This window comes from Acanthochromis polyacanthus, chromosome 17 (assembly GCF_021347895.1).
Source record: "Acanthochromis polyacanthus isolate Apoly-LR-REF ecotype Palm Island chromosome 17, KAUST_Apoly_ChrSc, whole genome shotgun sequence".
In the NCBI taxonomy this organism is placed as follows: domain Eukaryota; kingdom Metazoa; phylum Chordata; class Actinopteri; family Pomacentridae; genus Acanthochromis; species Acanthochromis polyacanthus.
The window spans coordinates 30,414,640-30,434,255 of NC_067129.1; the positions used below are offsets into that span (position 1 = coordinate 30,414,640).

The 19,616-nt window shown below is 39.4% G+C and overlaps 2 protein-coding genes across 3 annotated transcripts in view; one reads left to right on the forward strand and one right to left on the reverse strand.

The window, feature by feature from the left end:
- sgcd (sarcoglycan, delta (dystrophin-associated glycoprotein)) overlaps nucleotides 1–19,616 on the forward strand; it is a 547,041-nt gene that overhangs the window by 139,855 nt on the left and 387,570 nt on the right. The window lies entirely within an intron of this gene.
- Nucleotides 9,995–12,559, reverse strand: LOC127530661 (uncharacterized). The gene is made up of 2 exons (XM_051937992.1): nucleotides 11,966–12,559; nucleotides 9,995–11,612 (listed from the first exon to the last, which is right to left on the reverse strand). The coding sequence occupies exons 1-2, from the start codon at nucleotides 12,084–12,086 to the stop codon at nucleotides 10,105–10,107; spliced, it is 1,629 nt and encodes a 542-aa protein (XP_051793952.1). The 5' UTR covers nucleotides 12,087–12,559; the 3' UTR covers nucleotides 9,995–10,104.

The window sequence follows — 19,616 nt, forward strand, 5'->3', positions numbered from 1 at the left end:
AGGGACACCATGACAAAGACTGATGTGACGGTTAATGACTACTGACCAAAGTTCATGTCTTCAGAAAAGTTGAAATCTATGAGGATAGCTTTCCTATTCCTGACTAGGTCATGGTGGCTGTGAAAATCATGTCTGTGGTTATTAAAAAAAATAAAATATCATTCTTTAAGCATGCAAAACACAGTCTGTTAAACTTAAATGATACTACCAATTCATTGATTTTTGACTAATAATGCTGCTGAAAATTGTTCAAAACTTGTATTTTTTTGGAAGATTCTGGCATCAAACTTGGAAAGGTGAGATCACAAGTTTATCTGGCTGCCTGTTCCTTCATTTAATGCACAAGTTTTGTTGTTTTTCTCTTGTTGGGAAGCATCAGTGCATTCATAGTAGTCCTAAACATGGTGCTACCTGCTCTATTTAGCAAACACATCACACAGGCCTGCTGGTTATTCCTGCAGTCAACAGAATATATCTGCAAGGTTTAAAATACAGGAGATTTAGGGGAAAATATTCAAATGGAAGGATGGCGAGAGAGAGAACAGTAAAATATGCAAGAATTTTAGAAAAATAGGAGCCTTAACAAGTGTACAAGACAGTATGCTCGTGTTTACTTAATAGTGAGATACCACTGTAATCGGTTTATAATGTTTGTTCTGAACAAAACTACATCCTCAAAAGTAGCCAGTGACACGAATCAACACCTCAAACATTCTGTCAATAGTTTGCCAGTGTTCTGTATCTGTATTTTGAGTCACTTAGTAAAGAGACACACTCACTTTGTCGTAAATTACAAAAAATTCCAACTAATGGACAGTCGTTGAATGTCATCCCTTGGTTATTCTTGAAGTCAACAGAATGCACTCGTAAAGTTAAAAATACAGGAGAATTATGGGAAAATATTCAAATGGAAAGATGGCGAGAGAGAACGGTAAAGTATGGGAGAATCTGAGAAAAGTAGGAGCCTTAACAGATGTGCTAGACTGTATGCTCGTGTTAACTTCATTGTGAGATACCAGTGTAGCCTATTTATTAGGGTTAGGGTTTAGGGTTACAATAGGGTTGAGGTGTTGATTCGTGACCAATGACATGCAATCAACACCTCAGACATTCTGCAAATAGCTTGCCAGTGTTCTGTATCTGTATTTTCTGTGACTTAATAAAGAGACACACTCACTTTGTCGTAAATTACTGAAAAATCCAACTCCCAGACTGTTGAATGTCATCCCGTCTCCCATGAATCTCCTGACAATTTTCCGCTGTGCTGCGATAAAAGAGAAAGGTCATTGAAGTAATGTTTTAAAAAATAAATGATAGAAATAATAGACGTGGGACGAAGCCTGCGTCTGTTCCTCGCTGCCTCTTAACACCACTTAGAAAGTCTTTGATAACTTTCAAAGAAAGTTTTTCGGAGGCAAACGGAGAGGCGGCGGGATGAAACATTTGGAGGTCACGATTAGATATTAGCGCTCCGCCGTGATGAGCTGCGATGACGAGGAGGTGAAGACTTCAGTTAATTGTTCTTCAGGGGTTTTTATTTAATCTGCGAGGGAGAAAGACGCAGAGTAGAAAGATGAGTGACATAAAAGAAGGCGGAGACAAGGGGTAAACTAAGTGAGGACTCGGAGAGGGAAAGCGAGAGACTCGTCCGACCGTAGACCGAACCTGCTGATGTGTACTGTTGCCATGGAGACAACGACTTCCACTAACGATGCGGAGCAGTTGTCAATATTCTCCTCAGAAGGCGTGGAACAAAACTGGGATGATCCTGCAGCTCCGACAGATGCCGAGTTGTACAAGTCTCTCTCAGGCGGCGATAATGAAAACTTCATTGAGCGAAAAGGTTTAAATAAAAACACTTTTGACTGTTGCACAAAAATCGAAACCAGCTCAGATATTGTGTTAAAAGAAGGAGAAGAGAAAGATTACAAATCATCCTTCAGGCATGAAAAAACTCAGTCATCCGTTATGTCTTCAGCTCTGCAGTCAGATTGAACAGTGAATAATTTCCCATTCTGCCTTATTTGTATCAAAGTACAGCGATTAGAGAGTTTGTACTGCTTTCCTTTCTTTTTTACACTTTAAAATACACTTTTATTTTTCATATTTTTATTGTGTTTTACAGATTTTTTTGAAGTACAAACAAATAGAAAATAAATATTACAAATATACATTATGGTAAATTGAGTACCATTATGTTATGTTTATTATTTCACTTGCCTAATGTAAAAAAAAAGATTTAAAAAAATTAAAAGAAATTGTAACTGTGAATGGCCTTACATTTTCTATTTTTTAAAAGATGTTTTAGATTTTTTTCACCTAAAAAGACCTAAAATACAGTTTCAAATGTATTATAATTGAACATTTTATATACATTTTAATTTTTAAAAGAAATTTGATTTGGTTGTTATTGTTTTTTTTTTAACAAATCATGTTAATATGCACTTTATTACTATTGATAGTAGCTTTTAACCTGTTATTTTTTTTTTCTTTTTTACTATTTATCCTTTTTACTGTGTATGAATGAATCTGAATGTATGTCACACACTTTGGGCTGCTGGACACCTGAACTTCCCCTCTGGAGATTAATAAAGTATCTTTATCTTTAAAAGATTTGTTATATTATTTGTTTAATTATTTTTTATTAATGAGGTAAAACTGTTGAAATCAAGCTTTTACTGTAAATATATTTTAAAAGTTAGATACAATCAATTCCAAATAACAGATAAAGTAGTTTGGGTTCTGCATGCTCATGCATTTCTGAGTTTTTGAAATACATAAAATTGCCATAAAAATGATAAAGACGGGCTGTGAATTTGCATATTTAAAGTGAAATAACATTATAAACCTGTAACTGTGAATTTATTTTAATTAAATAACATTTAAATGAAATAAATAAATATATGAAAAACATGTTAAATATTTTTCTATAATTTTTGTTAATTAGATATCACTGTTAAATTCAAGTTTAAGACTTTAGATATATTAGTACAATCTGTCAAAATTCAGTTTTATTATTATCTGTCATTATTATTCTATATTGTAGGTACATTGGTTGTTTTTACATTTGTAATTATCCTTCATTAACTCCTAAAAAGCCAGATAAACCAAAAAACAAACACAAACACCAGATTTCATTTACAATTAAGGCTAGAAAATATATTTTAATTATGGAAAACGACTATGACTTGTTTAGTTATTGTGTTTTGGTACATTTTTGTTGTAAATCAGTTTATTTATTTTTACTGTGTCCTCCCATTATATTTCATCTACAGATCTGAACTATCACAGGCAATGTATTGTTTCTTGAAGTAGCTTGTAGTTTCTCTTTTTAACCTTTGTTTTCTGCTCTGTTGCTGCTGTGACAAAGATCTCTCCTGATCTTTGCTGCTCCTCATAGTTTAGAAGTTGGATTTTATTTCTGTGTGATGCAGCTCGGCTTCTTTCCCTTTATTTTCCCTTTATTTTCCACCCTGTTTGTCTCAGTCATTGAAAAAGTCACTTCTCTGAACTCCTTCACAAGTCGGGTGTCAGGTCTGCTCCACTGCAAGCTTAAATAAAGCAGCTTTTTATTGTTTGTCTCGCTGATGTTTGTAACTCTGCAATATACAAGAAGACGTGGAATCTTTCTTTCTGATGCTGTTTTTTTCCATTTTTCTGCTCAGATTTTTCATAGCTGCCTCCGTTTAGTTCCTTTGTTTCTTCTTCTGCGCTCTCCTTTGTTGTAATCATGGATGTGGAGCCCCCTGGGTCAGTGCAATCTGTGCCAACACTTCTGCAATCCATGGCCACAGATTTAAAAAAAAAAAAATCATATGCATGGAATTTCTTCACAGAATGAGGAATTCAGCATTTGAAGAAGCCGCCAGTTCTTGCACATGGTTCACAAATCTGTGGGCGCAGAACTGCAAAACGCTGCAAGTCCATATCTGAAGATTAAACATCTGAGAGCATGTTCTATAAACCCAGAGTACAGATTTACATATGGCTCTTTTATCCCACTTATCTCACCCCAGGAGGTCTCCGTACATGAAGAAGCTACTTTCGACTGAATGTAATCTGATTTAATGTAGTTTTTTTCCACTCTAGTTTGCGGTATAATACATGGAAAATCTCAGTCCTTCATACTCCTCCGTGGTTTGGAAGTAGGATATGGAATCCTCTGTTCTTTGTGAGATCCAAATTTATTTTCTTGTTGAGTTGTGATGTTTTTTCTGTCTAGATGTTCTTTGTAGACAAGTGACAACCTTGTTTCCACAAAATGACATTCCTGAACACAAACCAAAGTTAAATTCTCACTCATGTTTCAGAAAGAAACATAATTTAGTTCTGAAACAAGCTTGTTTTCACACATTTGATGCAGTAGGAAATGCTTCCAGTTTGGACAGAAACAACTGGAAGCTAACCAAGGAGTTTTACTGTTATTCTTACTTTAATTTTCACTCATTTACCTTCAGTTTTTGCTCACTCTTTGGTTAGATTTAGGAAAACAAAATGCTTTTGTCGACTCTCGACACATTACGAAGCTTGGTTTTGTTTAGGCACCAAAACTACATAGAAGGTTTAGGAGATGGGCTGGTTTGCAGAACATCTCTTGGTCTGTGCATGGACGGTTTCTCCTAGAGATCTGTTTTTTTAGGGGCTTTTTAAGTGTTTATATATGAAAGGAGACTCAGCAAAGAGTCAGTCCACTGTCAGTCTGGTACTTCCTTGGTTTCTTCTTCTATGGTTCTAGTGTGGCAGTTGAATACTCTTGTTCTATGGTTCTTTCACCAGAAAAGTTTAAGACTCAGTGCTGCCACGTATCACATACTTTTCTGCACGAAGAGAAAATATTGTGAACTTTTACTACTTTTACAGAATCAAACCCTACTGGAGTCCAGCAGGCAGGACTCTAGTATTGGTGCTACAAAAGTGAGGGTGAAAAACGACGACTTTTTATGTTTGTTTAGATCTTCTACTTGGAAAAGATTAATGCGTGAATATGTGTTTATATGTAGGAGCAACAAATGGAACTTTCCGACAACTTCTGTAGGAACCAGTCCAGATAATACTTGGACAAATATATGAGTATAATGTGAGTCCTTTTAGGTACACATGAATTCAAAAGAAGACAGTCAAGATCTGGTCTTTTAGTCAACATTTAGTTGCAACTCTGGACTAATGTAGGATAGAAAACAGTTACTGGGTTGACATTGTAATTCTAGTTTGTCTTTAACTAACAGATGGAGCAAATAATGGAGGAAGGATTGAAGCGGGATATTTCAGATGGTTTCCATGGCTCAAAGATCAGCTGAGAGAACTCAGAGTACTTGATCTACAGTATTTCAAAGAAAGAGTAAGCCTTGTGGTGTTTTTAGGATTCACTGTGTGTTCTGTAGTTTAAATGTTAGAGGTGTTTATGAAGGGAGATGTGAAGTTTCCCTCATTTCCAAATAAAATGTTGACACACTATCATTCAAAAGTCTTTAAATTTCTCATCAGTGGCAGTTTTACTGGGAAAATTAACCAAATTTAAGCATAACATTTGGATATTCAGTCAAAATCATCCATCCATCCATTCTCTATACACCGCTTTATCCTCACGAGGGTCGCGGGGGGTGCTGGAGTCTATCCCAGCTGACTCTGGCGAAGGCAGGGGACACCCTGGACAGGTCACCAGTCTGTCACAGGGCTACATATACAGACACACAATCACATTCACACCTACAGGCAATTTAGAGTAACCAATTAACCTCAGCATGTTTTTGGACTGTGGGAGGAAGTCGGAGTACCCGGAGTAAACCCACGCATGCACAGGGAGAACATGCAAACTCCATGCAGAAAGATCCCAGGCCCAGGCCGGGATTTGAACCCGGGATCTTCATGCTGCAAAGCAAAAGTGCTAACCACTATGCCACTGTGCAGCCCTCAGTCAAAAATCATCAAAATGAAATGTTAACTCTGGTCACATTCTGCAAAAAGACTCTCTTCATCCCAACTGGGAAGATAATTAGTGACACAGCTGCAACCACAAACAACTTTTCGGTTGAACTGCAGGCAGTGTTTACACAGGACACATACACTACTGTTTAAAAGTTGGGGATCACGCAGACAATATCATGTTTTCCATAAATACTTTCACTTCTATCCATGTGCTAACATAACTGCACAAGGGTTTTCTAATCATCAATGAGCCTTTCAGCACCATTAGCTAACACAATGTAGCATTAGAACACAGGAGTGATGGTTGCTGGAAATGTTCCTCTGTACCCCTATGGAGATATTCCATTAAAAATCAGCTGTTTCCAGATAGAACAGTCATTTACCACATTAACAATGTCTACACTGGATTTATCATTCATTTAATGTTATCTTCATTGAAAAAGTAACTGCTTTTCTTTCAAAAATAAGAACATTTCTAAGTGATCCCAAACTTTTGAATGGTAATTTATACTCTTGGTACCTGAGCTGTATGTTCTGGTGTGGGATTTTACTTTATTTTTCTCTGCTGTAACCCTGTGCTTTCATTTGCTTTGTCATGCAGAATGATGGTGAACTTGCTGCTCCATCAACACTATAGTAACAACATGTAGCTGCACTTATGAGGAGGTGCACATCAGTTACAGATGATAAAACAACCGCTGTATCTCTGCAAGTCGCTGCTACAAGAGCAAACATTTAGAGGCACAACAGACGTCTTCTTTTTGAAGCAAAAGTGAGATATTTTCAGGCATATTTGTGTGCTTATTGTATTTTCAGTGAGGCTTTTCTTCTCTTTATCATTTATTTTTAGCATGCAAGGAAGTCCAGATTTTAAAGATTGAGTTAAAAAAAGATTTGCATCAGATTTTAAAGATGCTAGTCTCACAGGTGAACCCCAAAGATGTTTTCATGCTGATTTCCATCCGTAATATATTGCACTAAACACAATTAAAAGCAGTCTTGTTGTGTTTCAGAGTTGATCATATCAAATTCCATATGTTTTTACTTGTTTATGGGCAAATATAGTGATAGATCACAATAAAAATCATCAAATCAAACCACTTTAGATCAGAGACAGACGTGTCCTTAGGTGGGTGTAGCCAGATGCTGTGTTTTTCTGTTCATATTTCATAAAAATTGAGTGTTTTTTTTTGACAGTTTCTGACCTGGAGAAAGCACACTGTCTGGATTAGCCTCGGCATGGAATTCTTAATTAACGACACATGATTAAATGTCATTTAAGCCTTCCTCATAAACATTACAAGGTTGGACCTTCTAAGTTGGGCTTTGTCGAATTGGAAATGTTTCCTACAACATCATATTCATACCTTTTGGGGAGAAAATTGGTTTCTTTGAAAATGTCGTTAAGCTGTTCAGGAACTTAATGTTTTTGAGACACACTTGGCCAACAAAGTCCACTGTCGTCAGCAAAAACTTAATTACTTCAAGTTGCAATTAACACAGCTCTTCTCAAATCAGAAATGAAAGTTGTTGTTTTTTTTTTTACCTGCAGCTCCGAGTCTGCAGCCATCCGTCCTTTACCTGCACCTGATTAGTGTTTGCAGTGTCACAGGGTGCTCATAGTTTGTCTTGATGTTAGTTTGAGTTGGTTAAAATTCTCTTGCATTCATTTTTTAAAGCGTGTGTTGCTGTTTTGCTCCATTCTAAATGCATTAGAAGAGCTTCAGCCGAAGGAAGCCAGTTTCTCTCTGCTGTTATCAGCTCTGATAGCGGTGAGACGCTAAATAAAGAAACACTCGAGGCTGAGGGATGTGATTCTGGAAGCACACGTGTCTCAGTTTGGAAACCTAGCGTGGAAAAGCAATATGCGCCGTTTTCCCCTCCTTCCCTTCTCAAACTTCCCTTGAGTGCCCTTGAGCAACGTTCTCCACCTGCAGCTGCTGCAGACGAGCCGCTGCCACTCGCTCAGGTGTGTCGCTGCGACGCCGGGAAAACATTGAAAAGCTCCAAAATAGCATCCTGAGGACAGGATGAATGGAGGCAGAGCAAGACATGAAAGAGTTTTCAGCTGGATAATGTCGTATTCATGCTCTGGATGCACATCGCTGGTTTACATCATCAAAGAACTGAAGGAGTTTTTTCTTTCTTTAGGCCTCGGTGCCTCTTCATGTCCCTCCCACACATCTGCAGCAGAGAATGAGATCGAATTAAATATCTTTCAAGCAATGACCAAAACTCTCAGCTGATCAGCCATTAAAGACATTAAAAATGATTTAATTAACTCCTGAAGAATCCATTTAAAACCAAAACATGAAAGTAGTTAGTGGAATAATCTATTCAGTCATATTTATTCTGCATCTTTTAAATTGAATTTGATATTATGCTATTCATTTATGGATTTCTGATTATTAACCCGACGATATTAACACACACACACACACACACACACACACACACACACACACACACACACACACACACACACACACACACACACACACACACACGCACACACACGCAATACAGTAATTTCTAGCCAGTAGCAGCAATTAAGTGCAATGCAGATTACTTAAACACTCTTAAACATGCAGTTTAGACTTTAAAAAAGGCTGTTTTCCTGATATTAAGCCTGTGGTAATGAGCTGGATGTTCCAAGCTGCAGTCAGCAGCTTCAGTCATCGTCAACTGTAGTTACTTCAAGTGTAAAAATATGGTTTGGCTTGTGATTACAAAGAGTGTGAGTGAAATATGAGCTGTTGCATGACCTGTGTAGGTAGCTGGGTTGGTTGAAATTGAAAACCCACCAGCAAGTTTGAGATGCATCTTATCTTTTTTTAATAAAAGTCTCCAAAATTCCAGCTTTTATCAGAGTCTGGAACTGTAAAAATTGATCATTTTCACCTCTCTTTCGTTTTCATTTCCTTGAAATGATCTAAATTGAACAAACTTTAGCTTGAAATCATGATTTTTCCATTAAAATTGCTTTATTTTATAAATTTCTTTCAAAAATACGTCCAAACTAAAGAATCTGTTCCGGCCTAAATCTGTAACTAAAAAGCATTCTGCACTTCTGACTGTAACTGAGACATAATGACTGACTCAACTGTGACCGAAAGCCAGCTTAGAAAAATTTAGTGACTTTTTGTTTGAACTGCAGACTGTTTAAACCAAGAAGAGAGGAGGCGAGTGTGGAAATGAATCAGAAAGGTTGTTGATCAATAGAAGCATTGCAGCATGGCTCAGAAACGGTGAACAGAGGAAGATACACTCAGCATGATGAAACGTCTTTCTGTAGCTCTGAAGCCGAGTAGAGAGAAAACACTGAGTTTGTAGAAGTTATAAACATATAAATAAATAGTTAACACTAGGAAGACTGCGAGGGGATCTACTGGTGTTTTATTACCTTTAAGGACTGAAGAGGGATCATTTAATCCTCCTGTCCTGCTCTGTCTGCCCCGGAATGTGCATTATGCTAATCATGTGGCAACTTCTTGCAGGGAGAACAGTGGAAGGTGTTAACGGTGTGTGTGGGCGGGGGGTGGGAGGAAATATGCTCCCCCTTCCCAGGGAGGATTCTCCTCCTGCCCTGGGATGTGGACTGATCATTACGCTAATTATGTGGCAGCTTCTGGTTTTACCCAGCACACATCTTTCAGCAAGCCTCCTTAGCATAAGCCTGAACCCTACTCAGGTTCCATACCTTATAGTTGTTGATCTGTGCTTGTTTACTGGTGACAATGCACTGGACATAAATTCTAAATTTTTTGTATTGTACTGTGCTTTCAATTTATTCCGATGTTGTAAAACACCCTGTGTACTCGTACTGTGAAGGGTGCTATGCAAATAAAACTTTACTTACTTACTAACCAAGAGAAATTAGCCAAAAAGGAAGAACTAGCTTTTACAGCAACTGAAACTTCATTGCTTCTGACTCTGCCCTTCTTCTTGAAAGCTTGAATGTTCCTGGGTTTTTCTGTAAATATTTTGCATTGCTTAGGATGGATAACCACATATTTATCTTTTTTGTTGAGTGCAAATAAGTAAGAGACACAAAAATAAGAGGATGAAAAATGCTTATTCTAATAGTTTATTTATATTTTTGAATCAACACTGTAGAAAGCACAAACAATATTTACACAATTTACACATTTACCGTGTGTGTGTCATCACACAACTTTTTCAAAACTGGTCTGCGCAGACCTGGCACTCCCATGGCACTTCTCTTTTGCATTTGCCACACGTTAACTTGTAGCAATGCACACATCGAACAGTAGCAGGGTTCTTTTTGCACCGGTGATGGACTTGGCACTTCTGCCTTTTGCCCGGTTCCACTGGTGTGGCGGCCTGTTTGCGAAGATGGTTTTCCTTTCCAATCTTCTTTGATGTCACATAAGACTCAGCCAACTCACAGGCAAGCCGCATCAGAAAATCTGGCCGCCTTTCCGTCCTTCCTGTGCAGGCTTGATATAGCACATGGGCATTCAGGGCTGCCATGTCAACCATATTATAAAACACACTGACAGGCCATCTTCTTGTTCCTGCCCGTACGCTGTACTGCCGCACCATCTGATCCATGGCGTCCACACCGCATTTAGTGGAGTTGTACTGGGTGATGGTGCTTGGCTTTCTTTTGCGGCTGTCCTCAGTCTGAATCACACTGTGCATGCTGCTCATAACGTAGACTGTCTTCTTCCGGCTGGCTGCGTACACTGTCAGTGTTGCATCAGTTGTTGAAAACACCTGAGTGCTGAACTCACTTTGCTTTATCTCTCGAGCTGAAGGGGGAATTTCTCTGCGAATTTTATTGAGTGTCCCAAGAATGGTAGTTTTCCGGCTGCGTAATTTTCTTGCAAGTGAAATTGATGTGAAAAAATTGTCCGTCGTGACAGTTCTGCCCTGATCAAGAAATGGTCCCATCAACTTCATTACCACACTCTCAGACAGTCTCTCCTCTTTGGGACGGCCAGGTTCTTTGCCAACATATGGAAAGACATTGCAAATATACTTTGATTTCAAGTCACACGCCACCCAAAACTTGATACCAAATTTATCCGGTTTTGTAGCAATATATTGCAGAAAAGGGCAACGTGTCTTTGATGGATAAAGTTGTTCATCGATTGTGATGTGCCGACCAGGTCTGTAGAATGTGACACAGTTCTGTCGAAATGATTCCCATAATTCGGAAATAGCTGCAAACTTGTCTGTCTGCACTCGCTCAGCCCGTGTGTTCTTGCTATCAAACCGTAGGTGCTGCATTATGTCTTTGAAGCGGTCGCTACTCATTGTTTCCATAATCCGTTTGTTTCCATACATCTCTGACCAGTTGTCAGACAATGATGGAACCTTAGTCACCCCTCGCCAGATGACAACTGCAATGAAAGCCATTAGTTCTGGAATAGCCATGAACCAATCCACAGTCTCTGTTTCCCTTGCATGCTCAATTGTGCATGCTTGAATGGTACGAAGCATCTGGAGAGTGAGAAAACAGAGGAAGCTTTGAAGGCGAGTTTTGATCCTTATTCTGGCTTCATGTGTTGGCTCTCCTTCTGCAGCGTAAGGTTCAATAGGAGCGAATTTCAGATGTCGTCCAACCTCTTCCTTGCACCACACTGTGCCATCTTTTGCGGTCTCCGTTAGTGCGGTATCCAGCCGTTTTGTCCTCTTCTGGGGAGGGGGAGCGTCTTCCTCTGCAAATTGAACAAATTTATATCGTTAGCAAAGACAAATGTACCAATGTAGAAAAGAGTCAAATTATATCACATCTTTTCATTGTTCTGTTTGTCTCTATTCTGAACTCTGTCAGTATTGTGGCCCTTGGTTCAGAAGTTCACATTTTTTGGGCTCCTTCTGTGAAAACATTGATGACCTCTGATCTAAAATGTGTCATTTTTTATCTAGAAATTTGTAAAAAATAAATAAATAAATAAATAAAATAAAATAAAAATCTTGAAGTTAAAAAAATATTCCCCAAAAGAACAAAATCTTTGAAATTAAATGTGAAGTATTCTGAAACAGAAATTTGATGTTTGAGAAATCTTACCCGAAAACTGCTCCGAGTCAGAATCTGACTGAAGGTCTATGTCCTCTCCATCAGAGTCAAAAGCGCTTGTTTCAGTCAGAATCATTTGCAAAGCCTGCTCAGTAGTGAATCTTCTCTGCATCTTTTTTTTGGAGAGGTCTTGGAGCAGATGACGAACTGGCAGGTTGTCCACTGGGATCTTGTATGTCTCATATAGCTAATGTAGCTAATGACCACAAAAGTGTTTTTCAGACTTTTTATGCCAATCCCCCCTGGGAAGGGGGAGCATATTTCCTCCCACCCCCCGCCCACACACACCTTTCACACCTTCCACACCTTCCACTGTTCTCCCATCCAGAAGCTGCCACATAATTAGCGTAATGATCAGTCCACATCCCAGGGCAGGAGCAGAATCCCCCCTGGGAAGGGGGAGCATATTTCCTCCCACCCCCCGCCCACACACACCGTTCACACCTTCCACTGTTCTCCCTGCAAGAAGTTGCCACATGATTAGCATAATGCACATTCCGGGGCAGACAGAGCAGGACAGGAGGATTAAATGATCCCTCTTCAGTCCTTAAAGGAGTATCCTAAAAGCATAGTCTTGCGAGTGTTAAATATCGAGCCAGTATTTGGAACGCCTGAGGGGACAGGGTTCTCACCAGGATTTTTTTACAGCGTAACGGCCCGACACTATGCGCATGCGTAATAGCCTTCATTAAATCTCGCGAGAGACCGGCCCAGATGTCAGCCAATGAGCGTCACACAGATGCTCCAAATGCTCGTGATTTAGGTCACTATTCACCATACATGGCATCACGGAAACAACCGAGACATGCTAATTGTAACCCCGAGATTGGAAGCGACTCTTAATTTTAGACGGGAACGGGTCAATCGACAGGAAAGTACGGCTGAGGTGGGGAGACATAAATTAACCTAGATAGGCACCCAGTGGATAAAAACAAATGCACATGGCGTTATCTGTCAAAATAACAGCCTTTCACAGCGCCAACTGCCCCAATAAAGAAGTTTTCTCACATAAATATGGAAACATTACGCAAGCAAATGTGCTCAAAACACAATACCACAACTTGAAAGGCAGCGTAGCAGCCCTAATCACAGCGTAATCTTTTGAACTGACAGCGTAACGGCCCGTTACACTGAAATGCACTGGCGAGAACACTGGGGGAACTGATTCTAGATCTTGGTTACAGGTGTTCCCATGGTTTGTAAAGTAAAATATCAAATGAATTCTACTCTCATTTTTACCTTTCTTGTGATTTGTGGCATCATAACTTGAACAAAGGTTACCTGACACTGAGTTTTCTTTACCTCTAGTTGTGGTTGTGCCATTTCCATAGAGATGCAGGATTTGATATTGCAGTGAAAGATGGATATTTCTCATGCACTAAAATAGTAGTGAAGTCTGTCTGGTTAAACAGTTCAGACTGCGTCCATGCAGACTTCTCATGTAATGTCCATCACACACAGCTATGTGGACACTGATAGCGGGAATGCTTCTTGTTTTCCCCATCAGTGAAGTTAATATTGTCGTTCCCCGCTCGGTGCTTTGCATGTTTGCAGGAAGCGACAAGTTCAGCTATCAGCTCAGCACACACCATTCATTGGCTCAGCGCTCCACTCCACTTGATCAGACTGGAATACAGTTACAGAATGTTTGCATGCCAAACAAGAAATCTGCTCAACCATTATTTGTTTGTTTCTCTGCTATATTTCCGTGCCGAGCTCGGAGGAATGCCTTGTTGTCATGTTTGAACGCTCCGGGTGGCGTTTAGCTTTGTTTGACTGCGTATGATAGAGCTGTAAGAATCCCTGAATGTCACAAACAGACATGATGAGGCCATGTGCAGCCAAGAGTTCATCTTGTGCTTATATTTGCTTAATGGTGTCAAATGATGTGTTTTAATCCTCCGAACCGAAAGAATTCTCTGGGTATTTTTTCCTCATTGTAGGCTCATTTTCACTGTAATAGAAAGTTCTGGACCTCTATGGACACAGAAGAACCATGACTAGAAGAAGAGAGGACTCAGAAATGACTTTATTGCAACATAGTAAGGTTTTAATGCCATGAAGTACAAGATAGATAGAATGAAAATTGAAATTCTCAAAAAAAAAAAAGAGATGGAAACAACACCCAATAGTTTTCCCACAGGCATTACAATGACTGTAAAACAATAGTGGCTCTTTAGTTTGTCTTCATGCTCATCTACCATGTGTTCTGTGTAAACACGGCCTGCAGTTCAACCGGAAAGTTCTTTGTGTCACGAGTTATCTTTCCATTTGAGGTGAAGACAGTTTTTTCAAATAAGATTGATTTTGATGGAATATATTTACACATAATTTGGTTAATTTTCCTGATAAAAATCTCACAGATGAGTAGTTCAAAGTCCCTGGGGAATTTAAAAATCCAACAACTCTCTCAGTTGATGTTTGTTCAGATAAATAATGTCATTTCGGCTACTGGATTTGTTTTTAAAGTTTACAGACAGCATGCCTATCAAATCCACTGTTTTTGATCGGTTCAGAGAGTTATCTCAAACCATGACCTTTTTCTAAACCTGACCAAGTCATCTTGATGTCAAAACTGAACTAAACAGCAAGCAAAAACAAGAAAAAAGTTAACTAATTAGGAAAAAACGGTAAAGACACAGGACATGAGCCTCAGTCTTCAAGCTGAAAGTCCAAACTTATTCTACAGTTGTTTCAAGTTGGAAAAAACGCAAGTTGGCACCAAATATTCCATCCATCCATCCATCCTCTACACACCGCTTTATCCTCACTAGGGTCGCGGGGGGTGCTGGAGTCTATCCCAGCTGACTCGGGTGAAGGCAGGGGACTCCCTGGACAGGTCACCAGTCTGTCACAGGGCTACATATACAGACACACAATCACACTCACATTCACACCTACGGGCAATTTAGAGTAACCAATTAACCTCAGCATATTTTTGGACTGTGGGAGGAAGCCGGAGTACCCGGAGAAAACCCACGCATGTACAGGGAGAACATGCAAACTCCTTGCAGAAAGATCCCAGGCCCACGGCACCAAATATTGACTCGAGTTTATCAACACCTGAAGAAGCTTTGCTCATCTCTGAGATGACAGCAGCCCTGACTAAACGCAGTATTCAGAACCCTGAAAATGGGTTAAAGAAATGTTTAGTCATTACTCCACCTTGAGTGAGCCTCCATGATGACAGTCTTTCCTTTTTAATAAGACCATTCTCTTCTACTTTGGCTAGTTTAGTGGTTTTATCGATGAACCCTCGTAATCTTACACCAGCTTCATTTTGACTGAGACAATCCACCAAAACACTGGAGCTTCCCAGCAGTTTTCCTCTGCAGCTCATCTCCGTCTGACTTACCGCCGTCCCGTTTTAGGGTTGTTGTACTTCATTTGGTCCTTTTTTCTATTTTGGGTCTAAAAGAGCCGCTGCACACAGTAAAATGGAAGGAGCACGCTTTCAGGTCGCACACCCACACAGGCATATAAATCAGGCAGACAGAACCTCATGGGAACACACATATGCCTTTATACACCCAGACATGCACTGATGGCTTTCCTGGAGATTCACTGCGGCTGTAAAATCATCTTGTAAAAGAGTGGAGGGGGCTTCAGCTCTGGAGGGTTCATTAACCGGCGTACACATGGAGACGCACAAACTGACATGAAGTGACCCCGGCGAGGAATTCATTCATTTTTATGCCCCCTCCCACCTCACGGCTGTTTATTTGTTTTCCAACCCATTAGGTTAGCAGCTTTTCAGGACTCTATCCCATTTTTAGGGTCTCTTTTGCCAGTGTAGCAGCAGCCGGTTCCAGGGAAGGAGAGACGGTCCACTAGAAAGGGTTGTAAAAATAAGACAATGAAACGCTGCCTGGAGACAGTCCTCACCGTGTGGTCAGAAATAATGTGATACCGGTGTCACAAAATACTCACTGATTATTAATCTCACTGCTCCGACCTTAGTCTTGAACAAAAACTGATAAAATGACACCCCGAAGGAAAGACTTGCACAGTTAAGCCCAAAATTATTCATGACAAATTCTGATTTATAATGACTTCTTATAGACTAGTGCTTTTTTCTGACTGCAAAACTCTTTTTTGTCTCTATTTCTATGCATTTTTTTATACTTTTATTAGAATTGCAATGTCCAAAATAATTCCTATGCCCTCATCTCACACATTTATCACAAAATGCAGCTTCTACCTTGTTCTAAAGTGTTCTAATGCACTTTAACCTGACAATAGCTGGTGCAGCAGCTCTCTGGTTGGTTACTAGTCAATTACAAGTCACGTTTCAAACCTAACAGCTCAGTGAGGAGCTCCAGTTATCATCCAGTTGTGCATCATGGCTGCTCACAAGACTCAGAAAGAATACAAAGTCATACCCGAGTGTTTCCTAGGTCTAGAGGCTACAGCGCAAAGCAACATCCAACAATACAAGGAGTTCCAATCTCAGAGGGCTGGTAGGAAGCTGATAGTGAACCCTGCAGTCATAACAAGGATAGAAACCGAGAAGAATTCAAAGATCGGCATCAAGAACATCCTGATGAATCTACAACATCTCAATCTCACACTAAACAAGGCTGGTTTCCATGGATACAGACTGAGAAGGACTCAAATTCTGCAAGACAGATACCCAAAGTTCAGCTGGACAAAGACGAAAACATCCCCAGAATCAAACACTGTGGTGAGAATGTGATGTTTTCAGGGAGTTTTTCAATCATGGGATCAAAAAACCTCATCAAAGTGTCATGAGAAAAGAGGGAAACATTGAGAATGTGGATGAAAACATCAGGCGGTCTGCAGAAGAACTCTGTCACCTTTGGAGATTCCAACAAGACAAAGATCTGAAACATGGAGCCAAAGTGTTTGAAGAGTTTGTAGCAGAAAACAAAACCAACAGTTTGGAGTCCAGAATCTGTGGAGGAATCTGAAGACCAGAGTGATTGAGAGGAAACCTTACATGTAAAGATTCTTAACAGTTATCTGAACTGTTTGAACGCTGTGGTCACTAATTAAGACTTTGATAAGTGAGAAATGCTATGAGTAATATGGGACATGGGAAGACATGAAAATGACAGATACAGCTAAAAACTATCGTTAACATCTGTAACTCGATGTCTTTGTCACTTGTTTATGTCATTTCCAGTCAGAAAACACCAATTGGTCAAATAAAACCTTATGATATATCTCAATCTGGCATAGCTATGAGCAATTCTGAGCTTAAATGTACTTTCTGAACACAGACTACAAGAACAAATTCACAAATCATCTCCACAATAAAATTTTTCCAGAACCTATGAGCTTAAATCTGAGATGTTCACAGCAATTTTTGAATTACTTGTTTGGGCAAAAATACATTTTTTCAAAGGACATTTTTTAACAGTTGACTGAGATTTGGGGTATCAGTGCTTACTGTACACGTCCAGTTTATTTTAGCAGAGGACCAACCCAAGCACTATGTTATTTATGCATATTCCTAAAGCTTTGTTGACCCCAAAAATGGAGCCAAAATGTTCTACTGTGAAAAAATCCCTTGACGCTGCCCACTGCGTTGTGTTTTTGTTGCGTTTGGCATCACTACTATTGCTGGTGTGTTACATAGTATCAGCCATAGGACCAGTATCTTTACATTAGAGGACCAGTGGAGGTAATATCCTCATTTGGTTTCATTTGGTGGCTCATATGTCACTTCTTTTGGAGGATTTTGAGTGATGTATAGTCATATAAAAGTCATCATACTCTCGAGATTTGTCTGAAGGAGCAGAGCAAAGTGACAAATATAAAACGAAGAACTTCCTTCACTTGCTGGCCTTTTTTAAAATATTTTTTCTGCTTTCTTTGTACTCTGTCCTTCACAACTGAGGATTAATATGAAACTTCCCGTCACAATGGAGACTCAACATGCTGCTGTGTTCGCTTTAGTACCTGTTGAAGCTTTAAAAAAAAGATCTGGCCTGGCTGTAAGCTTGTGAATAAATAAACGGGAAAATGAAGGCATTACATAAATGACCTCGTGCCCTGGAAAACAGAACATTGGTGATTATTTTCCAGTCGTGTTCTGGGTATTTTAATGGAATGAACGGCAGAGGAGGAACCGTCAGTTTGCCTCGCTGAGCCTGAAATGGATGACATGAGTTCAACAACACAACACATGGCTGGGTTTAACGTGGAGATCTGTTGGTGAAGTGTTGGGTGAGAGCAGCACCATCAGAGTTCACGGGTTAAAGACTGCTCATGTGCAATTTCTACCTCAGTGGTCGACTCCTGTGCAGCCATGTGTACAACAACAAGCAAGCAGAATGATCACACTAACCACCGCTCTGTACCTCCCTGTCATTTAGCTCTAACCACTACTTCCTACCAGCCCTCTCTTCCACATTCACTTATCTTTAAAACATCGCAAAGGGCAATATGCTGAACAGTGATAGGTTTTTATCGTTTTAATGATGCCTCGATGTTCTCTGTTGTGCATGAAGAGTCAACAAAGAGAAGAAAATGATAGATTAAGAAAGGAAAGTGGAAAAATGCTCTTTAAAGCTTCTGTGAGGAATATGTGTGTGTCATTATAACACCTTTGAAAATTATTGTCAAAGGCAGACAACTTGAAAAGATTCAGAAGAGACAAATAACAGTGTACAATAAAAGAGCAAACAAAAATAGCAGCTTGGTAGAAAACATTCAGACATTTTATTTGATCAAGTGTGTAACTGAAAAGCACAAAAGCCCATAAAGCAAAACAAGAGTTTCAAATCTAATGTTACAGAAGTAAGCAAACAAACATAAAAGCATTTAAAGAACAGTTGTTTATCTAATAGATTTACATTTTCTTGTTATGTAATATTAAAAAAAAAAAACATGTTAGGCTTTGGCAAAGCCACTGTTGAAAAAGTTCATATTAAACCTGCACTAGAGTTTAGCAGAGAGCATGTGGGAGACTCTGAAGTCACCTCTAAGAAGGTTCTTTGGTCTGATGAGACTAAAATTTAGTTTATTTTTTATTTTTTTATTTTTATTTTTTGCCAGGAGACTAAACTGTGTTTGGCAGGCATCACAAACACACCACTGTTGCAGTTAGGCACTGTGGTGACAGAACCATGATGTGAAGCATGGTGGTGGCAGCATGAAGCACGGTGGTGGCAGCATCATGATATGAAGCACGGTGGTGGCAGCATCATGATGTAGGAGATACTACCGTAAGATAACTGCACTCGTTTTATATAAAAAGGGGGCACCACCTCACTTTAATTGCAAGGAAAAATTAATTAATTTTAATTAAAAATTAATGAATTTAAGTTTGGATCAGTTGATCACTCTTTTATCTTGAAGGCTAGAATTCTCATTAAAGGGACCCACAGTTCTCACAAGGAAACACACAAAGCTGTATTTGGTCTAAATGAAAGCATTTATTTGCTATTCTATTGAATAAACAAGTGAAATCCTATATACAGTGACCTGTGATGTATGTGTGTGTGTGCATGCGTGACTACGGGTGTGTGTGCGTGCGTGCGTGTATGAGAGATGTGGGTGTGTGTGTGGTGAGATCCTATGTGTGTGTGCGTGTGTTCAAATTAGCATATTGAGACCGGAATATGGTGAGAGAAGCCAGCTAGCGGACGACCGGACTGAATAAACGGTAATTTGG

Bases quoted from the DNA above. Each gene is read 5' to 3' on its own strand.
- LOC127530661 (XM_051937992.1), bottom strand. From the start codon at position 12,086: ATGCAGAGAAGATTCACTACTGAGCAGGCTTTGCAAATGATTCTGACT. The intron at 11,613-11,965 runs GTAAGATTTCTC...TTCAATTTGCAG, and splicing joins TGACTCGGAGCAGTTTTCGG to AGGAAGACGCTCCCCCTCCC.